At 45.3% G+C, this 22,621-nt stretch overlaps 4 protein-coding genes across 4 annotated transcripts; 2 read left to right on the plus strand and 2 right to left on the minus strand.

Annotated features, from left to right (window-relative positions):
- Positions 1 to 3,388: 3,388 nt before the first annotated feature.
- Positions 3,389 to 3,598, plus strand: CCR75_003070 (uncharacterized protein; the record flags this gene model as incomplete). Its single annotated transcript, XM_067961167.1, has 1 exon — positions 3,389 to 3,598. One exon carries the CDS (start codon positions 3,389 to 3,391, stop codon positions 3,596 to 3,598), a length of 210 nt encoding a protein of 69 aa, XP_067823815.1.
- Positions 3,599 to 3,729: 131 nt separating this feature from the next.
- CCR75_003069 (uncharacterized protein) lies at positions 3,730 to 4,584 on the minus strand (the record flags this gene model as incomplete). Its single annotated transcript, XM_067961166.1, has 3 exons — positions 3,730 to 3,990; positions 4,024 to 4,211; positions 4,317 to 4,584. 3 exons carry the CDS (start codon positions 4,582 to 4,584, stop codon positions 3,730 to 3,732), a joined length of 717 nt encoding a protein of 238 aa, XP_067823969.1.
- Positions 4,585 to 15,163: 10,579 nt separating this feature from the next.
- On the plus strand, positions 15,164 to 16,381 carry CCR75_003068 (uncharacterized protein; the record flags this gene model as incomplete). The annotated part of the gene is made up of 1 exon (XM_067961165.1): positions 15,164 to 16,381. One exon carries the CDS (start codon positions 15,164 to 15,166, stop codon positions 16,379 to 16,381), a length of 1,218 nt encoding a protein of 405 aa, XP_067823968.1.
- Positions 16,382 to 17,369: 988 nt separating this feature from the next.
- Positions 17,370 to 18,517, minus strand: CCR75_003067 (uncharacterized protein; the record flags this gene model as incomplete). Its single annotated transcript, XM_067961164.1, has 2 exons — positions 17,370 to 18,109; positions 18,172 to 18,517. 2 exons carry the CDS (start codon positions 18,515 to 18,517, stop codon positions 17,412 to 17,414), a joined length of 1,044 nt encoding a protein of 347 aa, XP_067823975.1. The 3' UTR covers positions 17,370 to 17,411.
- Positions 18,518 to 22,621: the final 4,104 nt, after the last annotated feature.

The following is a 22,621-nucleotide window of genomic DNA, read 5'->3' on the forward strand; positions in this document are numbered from 1 at the left end:
GGTACTGTACCCCCTGTTTCTTCTCACAACGCTACTTCTGCTAGTCCATTTGAGACTAGCGAAGTGGCCTCAGCTGGTGCTCCTTTTCATAGGCAGCCACTAAGCCGGGCACATCAATACGTAGGGTATCGATCAGTTCCCAAGAGTCAGAACTTCGGGTAACCTTTCCATTGGACGAGGATCTGACACCCTTGCCTCACGGAGCGGTGAGCAAGCAACCTTCCAACAAGGAAGCATTGATACTTACCGGCATCCATTTGTGCAGGCGGCGCCCGATTGTAGTGGCGAACTTGCCCAAGTAATCGCGGCTGCCTTACCTTCGTCCGTTCAGTAGCATCCGTTAAGCGCTGCTGAGCGACGTATTGCGGATCTCGAGGGTCAAGTCTCGCAACTAACCTCGGATCTCGTTGATGTCCGAGCGAAGGCTCGTCAGGGTTATGAACGCCTGAAGACTCGCTTGTACCTCTTTGAGTGGATAATGCTAAAGGATCCGCGCTCCTCGCGTTATGCCCCTCGCTCTCCAAGTCCTGTTCGCGGTGGAAGGCATCGGTCCGATAGCTTTTTGCCTTCACCGTCCCCCTCACCCAAACGTCGCTCGACTCACAGTCGGCGTCACAATCGGTCTCCTTATCCAGATGGGGATATGTGACCTCATTTGGGTCTACATACATAATCAGACGACCCACGTAAAATACGGGGTGCGTCTTCATATACGGGGGAAGGGTGAGCCTATAATTTAGGTCTCCAACCTCTTCAACCACCGTAAAGGGCCCAATGAAACGCGGCAACAACTTCGTAGTACCTCCAGGTAGTACAGAAATTGCATTTTTAGGTAGTTTAGCAGTACTTAATAGTACCTTTTCACCCACTCTAAAGCGTTCATTATTTTTGCGACCAATTCGGTCCGCAAATTCTTTTTGCTTCACCTGTGCTTTTGCCATTGCTTCGCGGACTTTACGTGTGATGGCTAATCGCTCATCCACAAAGCGTTGAGCCTCGCTCACGCTTTTAGCATCAAACTCGCCTATGATACCGCCAAGAGGTCGGTCATAAGGCGTAGTTTTATTGACCACTGCTAAACTGGCAGGGTCACTAGGGTAAGTTTCTGTCTTTGAGATGATATCCTCATGGGTCATCGTCATATTGACGAAATAATGTCCCTCTTTCGCACCGAGCATAGTGAGGGGTCCTCCCCCAGTAAGACTCAAGCTGCGCACAACAAGACTAGCGTGCGAGGATGGCGCAGTCCGTTAATATAGAACGGTGTCTCACCCGTACTGGCGTGGACACTGTTATTTATAGCGAACTTCACAAAAGGCAATTGCTTGACCTACTCTTTGGGAGTTGCTATAGTGCATAAGACATCCGCCACGACCCGATTGGCACGTTCGGTTTGGCCATCGGTCTGGGGTTGATCTGCGGTCGACATGTGGAGCTTTCTACCTAGCAGCTCGAACGCGTGTCGTCAAAAAACAGACGTAAATACGTGGATCCCGGTCCGATTCTATGGACTCTGGCATCCTCAAGTTTCTAGAGCGCGACCCTATCGAGCCACCAATTTTTATGTTGACCAGCCATGATATTCTATGGGATAACCGGTGCTGATATCCTGGTTCAGGACTTTCCAGTCTGCACGATATGTACGTGGAGTACTCAAGGCACCCCATCTATACTGTAAGTAGTGTAGGTTGATTAGTACTGTTATTAGTATGCCCTGTTATAGTATGGCTGTGGATAGCGGGTATAGGATGACACCTGCTTCTATAGCTTTTGTAGGCATGAAGATCCACCTGTTTTAGTTACACCTCCATAAGGGACCTTACATATTTCGTATGAGAGTTAACACAATAATTATCTTTTTCAAATTGCTTTACAAGCGTTCAGCTTTATAATGTTCGTTTTTTTGAGAAAATACTAATAGTTGATGAGTTGCGAAAATTCTTCGTTTCAGGTACGTAGACTGGAAAATACATGTTTACTCTCACTGCACGCTTTTTCCGTGCTTTTGATGTGACTCTTACATTTATATCGAGTTTTGCTCAAACATCTTGTATTTTAATTGGCAAACCGTCTGTACTACAATTTAAAATGGCAATTTAACAATTCGACAATTCTGTGTCAAAATCCCAATACACGGTGGTTTCAATCCTTCGTCGTAAATTAATTTTTCCGTATCATTTTTGAAGCAAAGCAGGTGTGGTGTCATGAAGGTGCTTACATTTAAACTGTCTAGGATCATTTTCATGGCTGCCTTTAAGAAGCAGTTAGTCTTGTAGCTCCGCTAAGCTTGTCTTTTTTTACTTAAAGCGACACGTCAAAAACACAATTTACAGCATTACTAGATTTTGAAAGGCTCAGCGAGTTCGATTTTGTTTTGGGTTAGATTTATCTTATGTAAGTAAGATCACACCCTCCATTATTTATGGGAGGACATTGATCACGAGCGATCCCGTCGTCGCGAGTAGCAGTGGCGATCGATAATGTTTCTTGTGAACAATTGAAAAATTGTGCGCAAGTTGCAAGTGATCAACTGGCGAACGACCGGACACATCAGTCACTTCTAAACAAACTGGTGACAGCTCGTCAAAAGATACCATCCTTGGAAGGTGTACTAGAACGCCTGGTTCGTGAGAACCAGACGGACCATCAGGCTTTGGAGGACGCAATAGACCGTTCCGGGGTGATATGGAATCGGAAGAGAGCGGAAGGCTCTTAGTAGCTAAGAAGCTTAAGCTAATAAAGGTAAGTTCTAAGGCTTTAGAATAGAGAAAAGTAAACAGTATTAATATATTAAGTTCCTACGTAGCGATCTTCTGTCTACCACTAACTTTATTATAGGCAAGTGTATTTAACACTATTTATAATAAAGTCAGTAGTAGATAGAGATCGTTACATACATTAATACAGCTTACAATACAATACGCCACAGCTTTTACTAAATACGCCACATACACCACACCCATACCGCACCACGCTATGCGCCAACCCGACCGTTGCACAATTATCCACATTTAAAATCAAATGGAGGAGGCTCGTCAGGTGAACCCAACATATTAAGAATTTGTTTTATTAGCGAACTACCTTTCTTCGATCAAGCCTATTCTGGATCCGCTTCAGCCAAAAGTTGGACTTTGCAAAACTGGAATGATGCAGCCAAAAGGCTTCCACAAGTGGTAAAGAACCATCTGCAGCAAGCTCTGCAGCTCACCAATGATTTCCTTATACTTGCAATAGCGTAATTTTTATCCCACCAGTCACTTTGGTATAGGGTAGGAAGGTCGTTGCATGCACAAATTTACTATTGGGCAAGCATAGAAGCTTGCAGCCAAGACTGCACACTCTGGTGCTTGAAACTAGTTTGGAAAGGCACTGATATTTTACCATTTTCATGCCATTGGAGACGAGCCTTAATTACTGCAGTGTCATGGCAGAGCGTTTGTTGCCAGAAAGCGCTGTGTTGTCGACAAAGCTGCAGAAGATCGGCACGCACAGTATCCCACTGGGGGGTTGGCATCATTGGCTATTCCTCTGCTGCGCAGGTGAAAGGCAAATGCATGGAAACCACAATGGCTATCGACAGGAAAGCCAGACACCCTAGTTTCAAGATGACGCCAAGCAAATTTTGTTACTTGTCGTTTGCGTGCCGAACAAGCCCGCTTATCATGATTATCTTGAAGCAGACAACATTCACCACAACGGCGCTTCTTTGCATGATCAAAAGCTGATGGGTCACGCTTTGTAGAACTCTTTGGTTTTATTTTGGCGCCTAGTGGTCGTCCTTTCTTTATCACTGGCAATGTCCTGGAAAGGTAGGACATCCATCTTGCCTGCACTCTGTTCTGTGACGTGCATTATGGCAATAGCCTGATGAGCAAGTGGCCATACCATATCATCTGATTCAAGGGTCTGGAGTTGCCTCTGAAACAAATTAAGATGACCAACTTGCAGCTTATGTACAGGTGACTTTTTTCCAGTTGCATAACGTCGACCCTACACAGGCAACCATTATTGAGTAGCATGAACCCTGTCCGTGCGCGCAGCGACCCCCCCCCCGAAAGTAGCAAATGAAAATGTCAGGCGACAAGAAGCACCTTCAGCAGCAAATGTTACTGTGTTGTGAATATGTTGGCAATCATTGGTCCAGGCAGTTACAAACTTCTCCTTGTCGTAAAGCCAAATTCCGCTCAGATACTGAATAAGCGTTGGGATGGCTGCAATTTATTTATATAATTCTGATACCTTTGTTTCAAAATCTTCTGGTGTCTGCGCGCGTCAAACGCTTGTCCATGACTTCATGAATTTTGTGTTGGAGTCACCATCTGTTATGTGTTTCTTGAATTGAGTAAGCACATTCTTTTGAATGTGCCAAACGCAATGAAGATGGCGGGAATTTGGAGCTACACTCGCAGCAACAAGCCCTTTATATGCATCTGACACAATAACTGACGGAAAAATGCCATTGAACAGATTGCTGAGTTTAGCTAAGGCCCAAATAGTCGGCTCGCTCCCCCCATTGAGAAATATGATGGCGATGGTAAAGGATGTGTTTAGGGCAGTCCGCTCGATCACATGTAGCAATGACATTCTAAATTTGGTTCTTCTGAATGTGGAGTCCAACAGTATGACTGAATTGAATCGCCGGCAAGGAAAATTGAATTTGGGTGCTCAATAAAATCCTCACTGTATTACCACTGCTGTTGCATTGTACAGCATGCTCAAATTAGCTCTGCTGAAGTTCATTCTAGAAGCGCTTAAATTGGCGTTCGCCCAGCCAGATTTTCTTTACGGCGCTTGGACTTTGCGTTATAAATAGTTCTGGCAACAGCCAATGAATTGTGGTTTTCTTGACGTAATGACGTCAATATCTGACGAGCAGGGACTCCAGCAGCTAAGGACATATTGACAGTGTGCTTGTCAAGCGCCGACTGCTATGATGTCCTGCCATGTTGGTTGATAAATCGTGGTTCTGCTGTACACAACTTAGCTGCATGTGCCAAAAGCTCCGTTAATTCTTTGCCAATTACCTTCCAAGAACAACTGATGCGACAGTGCTGCTACCTGGGCGCTTCTGTGTAGTGACCGCAGGTTTCAGAAACTTACGGTACTGACCCCGTGATCGCAGCCTATCTAAATAGAATTACTTTTGAGATCCGATCGCTGGTTAACATATGCGTACCGCTCGTCAGGCCATTATTTAGATATGTGCTAAGAGGTCTTTGCGCTCGGAGAACGTTACGTCAGGGTTGAGCGCCAATTGATGGTCTGTTTAGTGCACGTCGTCCGTTTGTATCCGGCAATATTGAGTTTTGTCTCGGTGATAATAAACCTTAGTGTGCGTTCTGCGGTGTGGATGTGGCGTTTGTGGTATTTAGTCAAAACTGTGGTGTATTCAACAATCCCCTTGATAAATTAATAACTCACTATGTATGGCTCCTACTTGCGCGCTGCACAATCGTGTCTTGTGACGATTGGCAATTTTTTGTAACTTAAATCAGCCAATCAATAGACTGATGTCTTATTGCGTCAACATTACCAAATTTGGTAATAGTGGAACCATTAAGTCAAAATTAATAAAGATAATCATTTTTGTACTTCATTTTTTACTTCCTCTTGTATAAAATAATATTGATTATTTCTCTTATAGGAAATAATATATATGTAACGGAACGCGCTGTTGCACCCGTTAAACCTGCGGGTTCTTACGTGACATCCAGAGAAGTGACGACGAAGTTGTTTGACACTTCGTCAGACCTTTTTGGTGCGGAGTTATCTTGTGATGGCTCCGTGGACGGTGATAACTCTGCTGATGCATGCTTACATCACCAGGGATGAAGTGATTGTAAAGGTCACTTTGGTAAGCTTGCTATAGGTGGTGCTAGTTTGTATTACCAGGGACGGAGTAATTTTAAGGATCACTCGAAGAGAAATGTTGGCGTGAACGTTAACATGAGCCAACGGGAGAGAGACCGCAGAGTTTTGCGGTTTGCTCCCGAAAGAAGCCTTGGTTGCCCTCTAAGGGCAACCTCACTCGTTGGTCTGGTATAGCCATCGATCGATACCATATTCCGTTTTTCGACTCATCCAGGTTTCACAAGCCTGGTGAGGACGAAATGGAATTCTTCATTGATGGTTTTATCCGGCATCCGTGGTCCACATGTAAGCGGCAAAGGATGTCATTCCAAGCTTGGGTAGCATTTGTTCATAATGTGACAAGCATAGGTTGCGAGGTCCGGATTGAAAAACTGGATATTTCCTGTGACCGGTTTCTAAAAACGGACCTTAGTTGGTGCATGCTACAAGCTGTACCGTTTGTAAAGAAAGGAAGGGATACCGTGCTTCTCGTGGGGGATGCTATTTGAAGGGTGCATGTCACGCCCCTAAGGAAGCAAACTCCCTCGAGGACCCTCATTGGAGGACGTCATCACTTGCGAGATGCGCGAAGGAATTGTGAACTTCCAATCCTATTAGGAGCGCGGGAAGCGCTCATTCTCTGATTGGACCTCTGTCAAGGAGGATGGGTCTCGACGTACTGTCGAACGCGACCTGGAACGTCCATCATCAGCTGATAGAAGTTCCCAGCTATAATGCGCTGGTGGATACCCTCGCCATCGAACGAGATAATTCGTCCGAACCCCTTTCACCTCACGCTGATTCGAGAAGCGTTAAACAAGAACACCCTTTATACCCTTCCCCCTTAGATAGGGGACACACACCCGCTGGATTTATCAATAAAAACTCTTTTACATCAAAAGGAAATGGATATTGAAGGGATTTCTTTCATTTAACTAGCTATATTTTGCTCCCAATACTCTGCCTCCACCCTTTCAAAGGCAGATGGTTTCCTGCGTGTACATGTGTTGTCTTTGTTTCGAGATCCAGGAGGTCTTCCGCGCCCGCGTCATATGGGAGCAGGCTCTTGAATAGACTCAATTGCAACATCTTGAGTCAAGCTTGTTGTTGCGGATTTTAGCCCTTTCATTGTAAATTTCTCTTGGAATTCGAGGGCGTTCTGGATTTGGTAGACACAGTGCTGCAAAAATAACTTTTTTTGGAGTGGCTGCCACCTCTTAAAGTGCTTTGATGGTTTCTTATTCTTGAGGCTTTAGCTTTCGTGCAGCAGGATACCATGGCAAAGCTTGATTGATTTTGGTCATGGTGATGGTCACTGCAGTTCAAAACAATCTGCCATTCCCACTCATCGCCTGCAGTAGCTATACTTTGAATTGATGCGGAAAAAGAACATACCATTGCCCTGGAGCTGCTCTGGCGCTCTCGGGTTTCCTCTGTCAAGTATACGCAAGAATTCTAGCACTTACCTTCATGGGCACAAGCCAGCCACACTTTTATGACTTCATTGCTCTTGCTTTGCTTTGATCTCTTCCTAAAGACATTAAATCCTTCGGACAAAGCATGGACCTGGACCTGGACAGAAGTTTCAGCTTCCATGAGAGTTAGACAGACAAGTTGTCCCATTGTGCAGGGAGAATTGGGTGTTTTCTCTGAGCTTTTGAGTGCTTCCTCTGGGTGTCAAAGTGAATTTTATTGTGATTCTTTTTTTCATTATTTAAAACATCGGGTGTGGGTCCCCTATCTAAGGGGGAAACATGTGTCCCCATCAAGGGAGGGGGGAATACCCCCTATCCAAGGGGAGATGAAAGGGGGTGTATCGTTACAGGAAATTAACACTTAAAGACTATTAATAACTATATTATCGAAAAGGTAGATAATATTTGGAGGGTATTACTTTACATAGTAATATTTGAAAAGCTTATCCATTGGTAGATATAGGCCATTATACCTGCTTGCTCCGCGGAGCAATCCGCACTGTACGCGCGCAAAGAGAGAGACAGATAAGACTTTATTACATATTTTGTATTAGTATATAATTAAGTAAGTATTAAAAAGATAGATACAGAAGAACTTAATTATAGTAAATACAATTTTTATAATTAATCCTCTTCAAAGCAAATATTCTGAAGAGAGTCTTCCTCTGCACGTACTGGTCTACGTGAAGTGACGTGTGGCACCACTCGCACTGAAGCAGTGCGAAGTGGAGTTTTACTGAAGCAGTACAAGTCAGCAGTGCCTCGTTACACCTGGAAGCATTTGTGGTCCATCCAAGAACCACAGTTCTATCATCTAACATGAACATGGTAGATGATAATGGAAATGTGCATCACGTTACGCGGTATATCTGCTCCTTTCTAAGTGACATGGAATGAAGTGCAGTCGAACGAATGAGTTCAACCGTAGGGAATGATCCGGTTTGGACAGAGATGCCCTCCATTCAGCCATCGCAAACTTCATACAATATAAACTTGACGAGGCAAAGGAGAAGGTAGCTTTTCTTAATCAGGTACAGACCTCTGTACCTGGGATGACGCACATGCGTCGTCCCGAAATCTTAAAGATAGACATCTCTAAGTATAAGGGAGTCGAAGAAGACTGCCTCTTAAGATGGTTCGTCGAGTTGGACGATGCCATAAGGGCTTATCACATCGTCGACGAGCAAATGCAAGTCGCATTTACTCAGTCAAATTCGACAGGTCGTGCCAAACCTTGGGCACTAGGCCTTAAGTTGCGCGACCCATATGTCTTTCGGTCGCTAGAGGCTTTTAAAGCCCGGCATAAAAAGACGTTTAAATTGCCTAGAGCTGAGTTCAGAGTTTGGTAAAAGCTTCTTGAACTCAAGCAGGGAAAGCGTGATGATCACGCTTATGCCCAGCACATACGGCTCTTAGCGAGTTGTATCACGAACACCCCAGTTCATGAACACGCGTTGATTACGGTGTCATGCAACGTCTTGTGGATAGTCTCGTGAAGACCCAATTGTTCCGCTTGAAACTGGATACGCTTGAAGAAGCAATATCCGCTGCAGAAAAGGAGGACTTTTGCTTGAGACAGGCTCAAGCTAGTTTGTCATCGTATCGTCCTCGAAGACAACAAGAGCTTGGAGATCCAGAATCTATGGACCTCTCTTAAGTCGAAAGCGAGAGACCTCGCTTTTCGAGCAATAAGCGATTGCAGAAATGCAATCGCTGTCAAAAGTAAGGACATTACGCCCATGAGTGCAATGCCCCACGCCCAGTGCCGAGAGATAGCTTTAGAAGCACTTGCTTTAAAGAGGGTCAATAAAAAGAGTATTAATATAATAAAGTTCTTCTGTTCTATCTACTTAATATTAACTTAATTATAAACTAATACAAACATGTAATAAAGTCTTATCTGTCTTTCTCTTTGCGCGCGTCCAGCGCCGACTGGACCGCGGAGAATGTAGATATAATGATCCATATCTACCAATGGATAAGCCTTTATAGTATTACCATATAAAGTAATATTCTTCAAATATTATCTACCTTTTATATAATATGTAAATTTACAACCTTTAAGTGTTAATTTCATGAAACGATACACCCCGTTACACTTGTCGATAGTGCGATTTAAGCTGAAAATATTCTCAAGAATTATCTCACAGACGCCTATGTAGTAGTGTTTGTTGAAATATGCACCAAGAAGGTGCATAGGGTGACGTTTCAAGTTACGCGCAGAGAAGGTGCGTAATGCGACTTTTCAAGATACAAACAAAGAAGGTACAGTGAGCGCAAATTAAGGGCTCATTACTTACCTAAGCTACACTGTCGCATGCTCTATAACGTGTCAGGTACTAAATAACTCCTATAACGTAAGTTAGGACAGGCTAATTAGTGATGCAGAAGTAGGATTAAGATAATACATATTAGTTTCCCATTTACTACTTCGTCAATAAGCTTCCTATTCCACACCAATTTAACAGGTTATGAGCCCAACTACCAACTTACCTGCCAGTGATGTCGAGCTTCCGACAAATTCTCGTCACGAAAGGGCTAGGTCGGAATCGGCAACAGTCATACCGCCTCATACCTCTGAAAGGGGTACGGAAACTGAGGCGCTATCCAAGATGATGGATATGCGTACTGAGATAGATGAACGAATGAAAAAGATAGAAGCTTCTCAATCCAGGTTGGCCGAGGATGAAAGGTTAAGAGGTGTGGTTGAACGTGGAATGTTTGCATTCATGCTAGGTACGAATTTCGCTGGTCGACTACACCGCGATGCCTTGGACTATTCCTTGATAAGGAATCGAAATGAAATTTTGGGTGACCAAAATCGGTATCATCCAAGGGCAATGCCGAAAGATATTTCAGCAAACAAGTGAATTCATGGTGGCAAGTTTTACCAACTCTTCAATACGTGATGCAGAGGATGCATGACACGTTCAAGACAACAATAACTGCTGCTCAATTATTAAACTCTTAACTAGCAAAAAGAGGCAAGGCGATCTTGGCCTGAGCATTTTTTATACTTGGTGGCTGTGAGCGATGCTGCAGGGGGCGGGGAGCAACAAGTACTGGACAATATTGTCAGATACGCCTCCCCTGATTTGGCTCCCATCTTAATGCTAAGAACGCAACTCAGAGAACCGATTATTTGGTTCAAGCTGAGGAATTGGCTCATTTCGCCCAAGCAATCGAGCTCGAATCTCGATCGGGCCGAGCTTTTGGAAAAGAGGTGTTGGCTAACATTGAAGATAAGATGGTGCGCAAGGACCCGTACGTGTTACAATTGCGGTAAAGTCGGACACGTGAAATACAACTGCAAATCCAAATCAGAATTTCGAAATAATGGCCGACATGGAAAATTAACCGAAAATATAGTTTTGGCGATTCAAGAGGCCAGAGGAAACCGCAACGATTTCGATAACTCAAATGATATTACTGAAAGCTCGATTTAAGATGCCTGGATACTAGACAGTGGGTCTAGCAGACATCTCGTAAACGATGAATCTCTACTAAAAATCAAAAACCGTGTCAATTGGAGTGTCATTTAGCTGATGGCGAGATAATCCGACTCACTCGAGTCGGAAATGTGGTTCTGACGGTGATAATTCTAGGTCGTGAAAAACAAATCACACTTACCAAGGTATACCTGGCTTCCGAGCTTTTAAGAGACATTATTTCGTACGGAAAACTCGAGTGCAAGGGTTTTGGTCTTGGGTATATCGGTAATTCTTTCACCTTGACACGAAGGTCAGATGGAATGGTGATATTTGACATTGACATGAAACATAATGTGATTTACGTGCAAGTGGTGGAGCTGAAAAAAAACTTAAGCCCTCAAAAGAAGTGATAACCGTGGTGCTTGCTGAAGGATCAAAGTCACCCAGGACCGACATCAAAAGTGATACATTGTATCATTTTCACCAAAGGTTGGGTCATCTTTCGTATGAAACCATTGAACGGATGGCAAAGGAACCAGACTCTGGAATTATGATTACGAGCTTCGCAAGACCAACATGTATTTCGTGTGCTCAAGGGAAGCAGACCAAAAACACTCAGTCAAAAAAGGACATAGGCATCAACTCCCCAATCGATCGAATTGGAGGGGGGAGTCTGTTCAGATTTGAAGGGTCCTATCACGCCTGAGGACAGACGTGAAAACAGGTACCTAGTCAACTGTATCGATCACAAATCCACTTATTGCAGGGCGTTTTTGGCACCAACAAAGGACAAGGCAGCAAAGAAGTTTGAACATTTCTTAGCGTTTTTCGAAAGGAGATTTGGATATAAGATTCACGTATTGTGTACAAATGGGGGGTGGCGAATACGAAAATGTGGATTTATTTTGCAAAACCATTGGAGTAGCTCGTCAAGTCAGCGAAGCTCGCAATCAAGCTTTGAATAGCAAAGCAGAGCGTATGCACAGAACGATCTTAAACATGGCAAGGTCAATGATATTCGCTAGTCGGTTACCTTTATCATTTTGGGGGGATGCCGTAGAATACGCTGCCTTCATTTTATATTGTAGCCCTACGAGTGCAAATGCAAAACGGGCATCAATAAAATCGAAGTGCTAAAAATCAAGTGCCAGATTTATGGGACATTGTGGCTTTCATTTCTGTGTTTACCGTGTATCGAAACCAAGGCAAAAATTCACTTGCACAACGATCTCAGGTGGCGATTATTATTGGAAGACGTGATGAAGTCAAGGGTTTCAGGGTTTTCATGCAGAAAGCCAATAAGGTCACGGTTACGCAACACGTACAGAATATCGTAACTTTGAGCACTAATCAAAATAATCAATTTCAGAAAACATTGACTTTTGAAGATCAAGGAGAAGAAGAATCCCATTCGAAACCCAAGATCAAGACAGGTATTAAAACGACTAAGACCTGGAAAAGGGATGCGCATCCAACCAGAAATAAAGCCAGGTCAAATGAAGTAATACAGGCTCGGGAGGAGCCAATGAGACCTGCGCAATTCGTTGAGGAGCCAATGAGACCTGCGCAATTCGCTGGCCATGTATATGAAAGGGACCCTAAGCATTGTGGTGAAGCTATGAAAAGTTGGAAATGCGAAGGGTGGAAGATAGCAATGACTGAAGAATTAAAGGCATTGGAAGATAATGGGGTGTGGGTATTAATTAAGCGACCGCCCCACAATAACGCCTTACACACTAAATGGGTGTACAAGACGAAGACTGATTCAAATGAAGATATCGAACGATTAAAGGCCAGGCTTGTGGAATGTGGTAACGAGCAGGTATATGGAATTGAATATGAATTCACTTTTGCTGCTTAATGGGTATGTCAACAGTTAAAGTGTTGCTGGCATTGGCGGCCACATGGGGAGTCCCAGCCAAGCATGGAGATATTCCGAATGCCTACGTTAAGGTAGATAAAGAGCAAGGGTTGAAGGTATATTTCCATGTGCCGCAGTCGATGAAATTGGGTACTGACATTTTAAAAAATTGGGCGCCAAAGACAAACAAGAAGTTGTATTGGAATTACGAAAAAGTTTGTCCGGCTTGAAACAAGCCGGGCGTCTATGGAGCCAATTGCTACATAAAAAACGGAAAGAAGCAGGGTTTTGACAATGCATCTCAGACATGTGTCTTTATTGGAAACTCGACAATAATGGTATTGTTGTTGTAGGTGCATATGTCGATGATCTTCTGGCTACAGAGACAAGCTCAATGGCTGTAGGAGATCTTTTCACTGAATTAAAGAGTTTATTCATCAAAGATCTGGGTCAAGTTGGCAAGCTACTTGAAATGCGAGTGAAACTTGAATATGCTCAAGGCTATATCCTAGATCAGGAGGAGACTATCACGGAAATTTTGCGTGAACATGGAATGCTGGAAGCAAACCCCACGCGTACACCAATTGGCGCCGAGTGCTACGAAGTGGCAACAAGTGATGTCATCTTTCTCGAAAACTCACCAAAGGATGGGGGACCCACAATTAAGGATTTTCAATCACTTGTTGGATCTTTATTGTGGATATCGAGGTGCACTAGACCTGATATAGCTTTCGCGGTTCACAAGGCTACGAGACAGACACACAAGCCAAGACTACAAGACTGGAAGCTTGCGAAAAGGATTGTCAGGTACCTAAAAGAACCAAGGCTCTAAAGCTAGAATGAAGCTGAATCAAGAGAAGTACGCCGCATATGTTTGGAGTCATACAGTGACGCTGACTTTGCAGCTGACACAAGATCGCAAGTCGCTTACCGGAGGCATTATACTCCTCAACGGTATGGCTATTGGTTGGAAATCCAAAAAATAAGGAGGGGTTGCTTTATAAACAATGGAAGCCGAGTTTGTAGCAGCTTCGGAAGTCGCAAGGGACCTATTGGGCATACGTGAAATGCTTAAGGAAATTATTTTGAAGCCGGCCTTACATATGGTTATGCACGTGGACAACCAAGCAGATATAAGTCAACTTACGGGTGAAGCATCGTCGACAAAAGCCAACAACATCAATATGCGAATCAAGTTTTTGTGCGATTATGCAAAAAAAGAGGTAATTTCTGCTCGTTATGTGAAGACCGAACTAACGCTAAGTGATTTACTCACTAAGGCGTTAGATACGCACAAGATTCAAGAATTGCGAAACATATCAACTAAGGGCTAGGGGTGAGCATATGACAGAGGAGGAGTGTTGAAATATGCACAAAGAAGGTGCATAGGGCGACGTTTCAGGTTACGCGCAGAGAAGGTGCGTAATGTGACTTTTCAAGATACAAACAAAGAAGGTAAAGTGAGCGCAAGTTAAGGGCTCATTACTCACCACCTCGGTTACACTGTCGCATGCTCTATAATGCATCGGGGCACTACGACTTGTACTGCTTCCGTACAAGTCCACTTCGCACTGCTTCAGTTGCGAGAGGTGCCTTACGTTATTTCACGTACACTAGTACGTGCAGAGGAAGTCTTCTCTTTAGGTAACTGGCTTAAAGAGAGTAAAATGAAAACTGTATTAATATAATTAAGTATCTCTTCTTTCTATCTGTTAACTCTAACTTAATTATAAAATTATACTAAACATGCAATTGAATTCTTATCTAATCTTATCTCTCTCTCTCTTTTCTTTTCATCTACAGCTGATTAGTCCGCGGAATAAATAGATATAATGGTCTATAGCTATTTATGGATAAGAATTCTGAACATTACTACATAAAGTAATATTTTCCAGATATTATCTACCTTTTAAATTATATATTAGTTAACAACCTTTAAGCGTTGATTACATGTAACGATACACCCTGTTACATATAACGTGTCAGATACTAATTAACTCCTATGACGTAATTTTGGTCACAAATGTGCACCACACCCGAGTATTGGGTCTAATTATTATAATTTAGTAATTGACCATCCCCTTAAGTACACCAAGTGTAAGGGGACTGTGTAACATTAGGGCAACTTTAGCCCATAACAGAAGCAGTACAAGTCGTGCCCCGTTACAGCAGCGGCCAACCGGCGCTGACATCCTGGCACAGACAGGACTTTCCAGACATCTTACTCAAAGTTAACACCGTGTTAATAGACAATTTGAACCTATCTCTCACCTTACCCTAATTACCTAATGTAGACCCTGCCGCCAGATTTCTACCTCGTGCCTGACCCAAAAATTGATATGATTTAACCTGTTTCAACAAAGAGGTATGAATCCCTATCATGTACCCCACTTTTCATTAACGGCTAACAACCGTAGCGTAACATCGTAACACGAGGGACGCTTTTATCCTTTGTGTCGTACGTATACGAGCGCATCTTTTTTTGTGTTCGACAATTTTCTTCACCAGAACGGAATTTGCTCTTCCAACCGCCCACCGGTAGAAGAATGGTCCACAACGGCTACAACAGTATGGGCGAATTGACGCCGCTTAAGGGACCTGCGCTTCCTCAAGAACGAAAGGGATTCCCGCTTACCAAAAGCGCTAAACGTGCACAACGAAAGCTACAGCTCGCATGCATGTGCTCGCTACTCTTCATGTGCGCCGAGATCTTCGGAGGGTTTCTCGCAGGCAGTCTGGCCATCATGACAGATGCCGCGCACTTGCTCTCGGACGTTGCAGGATTCTGCATCTCTCTGTTTGCCATCTGGATTAGCACGCTACCAGCCTCGAGCCGTTTGAGTTTTGGTTTTCAGCGTGCTGAGGTCATTGGGGCTGTAACCAGTGTACTGGTTATCTGGGTTCTCACGGGGGTGTTGGTTTACGCTGCGGTCGAGCGCTTTATGGAATGTCTTAAACCTGACCCGAAAGAGCACGTCGATGGAAAACTCATGTTTATTGTGGCATGCATTGGCCTGTGTGTCAACCTCGTACTTATGCAAATTCTAGGACACGGACATAGCCACGGAGGAGGAGGTCATGGACACTCCCACGGTGCTGAAAACAGTCATGGGCACGCTCATGGAGGTAACGACTCAAGATCGAAAAGTGATGAAAAGGAGCATGGCCAGGGTTATTCTCACGCGAATCACGGCCGCTCTCACGGTAATTATAGCCACGGAGACCTTGAAATTGGTCAAGAAGACGTCATCGATGCCACAAAGAAGCTCGAAAACTTAAACATTCAAGCTGCTTACATTCACGCGCTGGGAGATTTTGTCCAAAGCGTCGGCGTGTGCATCGCCGGTGGCCTCATTTGGTACAAGCCCGAGTGGCAAATTGCCGACCCCATTGCGACGTTCATTTTCTCGCTTTTGGTCCTGGCCACGACGATTGAAATTGTCCGTGACAGTATTCACGTGCTCATGGAAGGAACTCCCGAAGGCATCCACGCTGATGTAATTGAGCAAGGATTACGTCGCTGCTCATCCGTGGTGGCCGTGCATGACTTGCACATTTGGTCGCTGAGCGCCGGCCTGCCGTCGTTGAGCGTTCACTTGGTTTCGGACGATGCAGAGACGGCACTGCACGCCGCTCAGCGCTTTCTTATGTCTAAGGGCATAACGCACACGACAATTCAGATTGAAAAGACCGCTACGCTGTACCCGCGCAATTGCAAGTCAGACCTGAAGTGTGGTCAGGATTCTCCAGGAAATAGCGACTAAAGTTCTGAGAAAATCTTTACATTCTGCTCCGAAAACATCATAGCTGAACTTTTTTATTCGGTGACACACATATGCATTAATTACAGAAGATTCATTGTTTTTACTTTATGGCTCTTGGCTCTTTTCGCCAGAAAATGCTAGCCTCGACTGATTTGACTTGCTTGTTAACGATAGGGCTTTGAGGTTTCTGAAGGTATAGCTTTCTGAAGCAATGAAAAAAGAAAGCGACTAGTTCGACTTGCTTCTCGAAGATAGTAGCATTACCTCAAGGCGCCCTAGCAAAAACGTCGCAATGGGATAGGAACGCTGGATCACAGTTCTCTTTTTTAGAATGGCATACTCGTTACTTTATAGGTTACAGCACGTCAATAATAGTTGGCGCTACAAAATGCGTTCACAGTAGGATGCATCTGACAGAGAAATTGCTTGCATAGCAAATGATCACGACATTTTACGTACAAAACATCGTGGGCTAACAGCGCGAATCCGCTAGTGAAGGTTCTGTGAAAAAGAGGGACTACTTTCTTTAGCTCATGCTCTTGCTTACCAACACTATTCATACTCAGGTGAAGGATAGGTATTGTTTGCGTGAATCCTGTTGTACACGAGCATGGGTATGTAAAAGACAGGTCGAAAGTCGTCAAAATAGGATACAGTAAACATCGGAGTGTCGCGCAACGAGTTGTGTGAACGTTTGCCCTCCAATCTAAAGTTGCATTTCTGTCATTATTCCTTAGAAACATCAGAGCAAAAGTATTGCGCAAACTGGTGTCTGTAAAACGTCACGAAGACGCTGTTGTTTTTAACTAAGCCCAATGTATTAGGCGCATTTACTTTTAAGACCTTTGCGACCCCGTTCGAAAAGCACTAGAGGCGCGCAGATTGATAACTTTTTCGACGTTGATTCTGTGTAGGCTTCGAATTTATTGTCTTAAGCAATTTGACGCTTTCAAACGGACGATGCGGAACGACACAGGTTCAAAATAGAAATACCTTCAGCTTTATAATTAGTTTTTTTTGCTGCAAATGTCTATAAGCTAATACTAGATAGTGTTGTTAGTCCAAACGCTGGATCCCTGCTTCCGTCGTTTTCATGTGTGAAAGCAAGGGCATTAGCATACTCTTCTTCAACCTTTCTCTTCTTTCGACGCAATTGAACCAGCATGATGACCGTGCCAACTAAAAAGAATGTCGACAGTAAGACAATAAGTACTACTACTCCTGATTGGAGGCCGTTTTGACTCGAAGTAGAAGCCGAGTCAGTGGTCTCCTCTGTGCTTGATGACGACGCAGCAGTTGAGTTAGATGGATCGTCACCTTTTGCTTTTCCGAGAGATGATTTGTCCGATGCATTTTGGTCCGATTGATCGGATCTCAATAAAGACGAATTATGTGTGGTGTTACTATCAGCATTGGACCTCTTCAAGGCATCTAAAGAAGAGCTGTCCGACCCACCAGACAAAGAGTTGTCAGATTGACTATCATCAGATCCGAAGTGCAAGAAGCCAACCGAAAATTCATTGTCTTGACCGCCCGATAAAGAGCCAGTGTTGCCGTTCGAAGGCGTATTGTTCGAGAACGTAAATGATGAAGTTATTGTATCACACTTTTCTCCGCTGTAGCCGACATCGCATGTGCAACCAAATACGGGCATTCCCGCATCGTTTGTTGCCATCATGTTGCACGAGCCGTGTCCATTGCATCGCACTCCATTTACACTACAACTGTCTGCATAAAAGTATTATGAGGGACTCGTATACTATCATGGGTGATTTCAAGGCGTTACTTACCACTGCAAAACGATCCCCCATAGTAAGCATCACACCGCAGAATAGACACGCATTTGTAGAGGCCCCGGTTTCCATTCAAAATGGCGCAACCTCCAGTACAGTCGTCAATAGGTCTCCAAAGGCAAGCAAGTTCGCCACTGCTATCTGACGGGCAGTTGCCCATTGACGCTCCTCCACAAATCGTGGGTGGTACACACGCTTGGACAGACGTCTCGGAGTCGCCGGCCACGCATGTCTCGCCCCAAGCGCAATCTGCTGGGGTAGTGCAGGTAACAGTATCACTTTGTGCCTTTGCGAAGCCTTGAAGAACCAGAAAAACCAGTAAACAAACCGCAAAATACTCCATTTTCTCACGAATCCTTGAGGAAATGGAGATTTCAGTACTGACCCTGGCACCATGACGACTGAAAGGATGTTTTTGTAGGAAGGACTCGGAACGGAAAGCCGCCTATCGTGCGAGGCGTTAGAGGCAGAACACGTAATTTTGCAAAAACTGGCCAATGTCAAATTCCGCGTCGTTTGGTTTGCTCCACGTTGATGACAAAGCGTGTAGTTATTTGCCCCTCTCTACCTGCGCAGACGAGGTTGTAACGAACCATTTCGTTGAAGGAACACCGAGGGCGTAGAGCGATGTCGTTTTTTTTCCAGTTGGCGTGGAAAAATTGAAAGTCAGAGGAGCTTTTCGACACATTCTTCCGACCTTTGTATAGACACTACAACATTGACTTTGCACGGCAAGGGCTCGGTGAACGACATTACCACACTTTCCTCGCAGCAAATCATACAATCGAATGTTACTAACAGTGCCTTTGGCAATGCAAATTTTAACAGCGCATTTGCATCGTGAACTTTCTAATTTAGCTTACCCTGTCCCGGTGAAAAGTCATAGAGCTTATCCCAGCGCTGCAACCGCCACATAATGTGTGGTCGCCATACCTGTTTAGGATGTGCGATTATAAGGCTTGCGCAAGTACGATACAGGTACTGTCATCACATATGCCGCGTACGTCAACCGTTTTGTAGTTATTAGCCTGTTGACGACAGAGTTCTGACCTTGCTAGGTACGAGTTCGAGACCACAGGTCGTCTGATCGCTTAGAAAACACCATTCACGAAAATTGTAAAGCTTTATAGTCGCAGCTCGAAGGACGATAAGCGACTATCGCAGAATGTTGTTCAACCTTAAACAAACTGCTTTCGGGTTGAGAGTTTGTCGAGCAGAGTAATTTTCAAGCAATCATGTTGAAATAATCATAAGCTGTGGCAAATTTTCATTTATAATGTAATGAAAATAATCTTACAGCATTTAGCGCAAAGCGATCATAAATACTGTGAAGTTGGTGTAGAATAGGAAGCTTATTGACGAAATAGTAAATGGGAACTAATATGTATTATCTTAATCCTACTGGTGTAACGGGGCACTGCGACTTGTACTGTTTCAGTACAAGTCCACTTCACACTTCAGGTGGGATGACGCCCAGCGTCATCCGTGATGACGGCTAGCGTCATCCGTTACGCGAGGTATCGAGAAAGATACGCTCGCAATACATATTAAGTGTTATATATAGAGATGATATTTTGATTGGTAGAAATAGAAATAAAATTTTAATACGATTAGATATAAATCAGTCCGAGAACTACTTCCTACTTGGTAAGTGCGCACGAGGAGCAGGAATAACGCTCCCGTGACGAAACTTCACCAGAGTGCTTAGTGCGTTGGGTGAGGCTGCTTACGCGCCAACCGCAACTACCTCACTGCACGCAAGAGAAGCTGGCTAACCGCTTCCTTTCTGTGCTAGGGTGTGTGTCTAAGTAGAGAGTGGCCGCATTACAACGTGCCCGCCTAAACTTGGTAAGCACTTGAAATTCTTCACACGACCCGCATCTCTGCGTGTGTACGTGAGGATGAGCCTCAATATTGATTGGGCACATTTCCCCCACCTCTCCAAACATCATCGGGAGGTGGCAGGGTTTATGTCGCAAAGACTTGGTGAACAAGCCCTGGCCAGGCTCCTGAGGTAGTCCTCCTGAGCAACATGTTGCTCAGTTGGAGCAGTTTAAGGCATTCGTGCTCGGACAGCGGAGGGCCGCGTCCGAGGCACAGGGCCATGCTGCGGCGGAGTCCGTCACTCAGACTCAGGATGAGCTGAGGCATGAGCAGACTCGAAGCGAGGCTCTCAACAGGACTGTTGAGATGCTCTCTGCCCGGTCGCATTAGCCGAGGCCCATTCGGATGGACCCGCTTAAGTTCGATGGAACTGCGGCGCACACGATTGTCCACTGGCTTTTAGCTGTGTAACAATGCGGTGACGCCCAGCTCATCGAGGACGACAGCCGGATGGTGTCGTACGCCATGTCGCATCTGCGCGGTAAGGCCGAGTGAGCTTACTCGGCGCTTATGGCAGACAGAAAGGCGTATCCTATATGGGCGATTGTTAACGAAATATGTGCGCCATGTACCAGCCGCCAAACAACGAAGTGTTGCTTCAGGCGCGCTTCTTTGGAGCGCGACAGGCGAAGCAATCTCTGCAAGAGTTCGTGCAAGAGATGCGCTCGCTGTCGGCATCCATTACCGTAGGTCCGATTCCGGAGCACGTTAAGGTGCCTTTCTGAAAAGGGCCTGTCGCGATGGAGAGGCAATCCAAATTGCCTTGTGTGATGAGCAATCCTACAACAGTGCCTCGGCGACAGCTTGGTATAAGCCGTCGGCCGAGAGGTCAGATGCCACTCCCATGGAGTTGGGCAATGCAGACGTGGTCTGTTATAAATGCGGCAAGCGCGGCCATATGATAGATCGCTGCTATGCCAGCGTTCCTGCTGGGGCGATGACGCCCAGCAAGAGGACTCCCTACCGAAAGGGCGATGGCAAGAACCACCGTGCGAGACGCATGAGTTCTGCATCGACCACTGAGGGGTCGGGAAATGCAGGAGCGCAGTAGGGGCGGAATGCCCTACTGACGCGGACTCTGAAACTACCCCTAAGTTCAGAGTTGTAGAACAAATGGGTATCATAGTCCCTGAGGTCTCGAAATTTCGGAGCTCAACCCTGCTGGTCTATAGCGCTCAGGTAAGAGTCTATGACCAGGTGATGACCCTCCTAGTGGATTCGGGTGTATCACAAAATTTCTGTGAAACTCGCGGCTCTAGGAGAGAGGCCGGCGATGTTTGAGTCGCTTTGCCAGGATGGCAAGCGAGAAGAGACGACCGTTCGTTTAACGAACGGCGCGCTCGTTAAGTCTGAGGGAGTTCAGGTAACTCGCCTTCAGCTTTAGTGGCTCCTCTTGTATAGAGAAGTTCACAGTGCTAGGAATGGAGAGTCCGTATGACCTCATCCTAGGCATGCCAGGGTTGGCTAAGTACCAACCATGGATTGACTGGCGTACACGCAGAGTTGCGAACGCTACGCAGGACACCGGAAAGGATGTGCTCCTGCGAGAGGTATATGCAACTGATGTCGTGTCGAACACAGTTGAGGGTGCGTTGACGGGATGTCATACGTCACCAATTCCTACCCAGCTCGTGGAGACTGAGGTAGTGAATAGGACGATGACAAGTAGTCATGCGTCCGAATGTCCTGCACAGAGCCGAGAGTCTGTGGCAGTAGACGGCGAGCTGACAGGAAGTCATGCGTCGCATGAACCAGCACAGTGCCTAGCGTCTGGTGCGGTTGGAAGGGATGCGTTAGCCAGGAGTGCAACGACACCTGCTTCCCAGAATTGGGTCGTGGTAACTCGAAAAACGAGTACCTGACAGATTAGGACGATCAAAGGCACGTCTAAACGAGTGACCTTTGGATCAGTCTCTAATGAAGGGGACGGGCCTTCGAACGAGGTGTTTGAGGCCGTCAAAGCCGAAATTGCGGAGGCATACTCAGTTGTGGTGCTCCTGCAAGTCTTAAAATCTGCCGAGGAGATAGTAAATCTCCCGGAGATGTTGTGGGATCTGTTCCTTGCTGAATTAAAGGAAGGAAAGATCCACGAAATAGTCGCACCAGTTCCGAAAGAGAACTTGCTGGACTTTTGCTCGTCGTCCACAATGGACGAGAGCGTCCTAGAAACGGACAAAAAGATGCGGTACGCTGCTCAAGGCTGGGATGCCTTGAGAGACAGTCCGTTCTTTGAGGTTCTGTGGAAACATCGTGATGTGTTCCCAGAAGAAGTGCCGAGCCGCCTACCAGCAGATAGGGGCATCGGGCACGAGATAGACCTCGAACCTGGCACCAAGTATTGTGTGACCAGGCAATGGCCGTTGCCGAAAGAACAAGTCGATTATATCGATGAGTTCTTCGACAAACGAGCCAAGGCGGGACATGTGCGTGAGAGCAAATCGCCTCACTGCAGCCCGACCTTTTGTGTGCGTAAAGCCACAGGTGGATGGCGCGTGGTTCATGCTTATAATAAGCTGAACACGGCGACCATACCGGCGCAAACGCCAATCCCGCGGAAAGATGT

The sequence above is a fragment of the Bremia lactucae genome, linkage group LG19 (genome assembly GCF_004359215.1).
Source record: "Bremia lactucae strain SF5 linkage group LG19, whole genome shotgun sequence".
In the NCBI taxonomy this organism is placed as follows: domain Eukaryota; phylum Oomycota; class Peronosporomycetes; order Peronosporales; family Peronosporaceae; genus Bremia; species Bremia lactucae.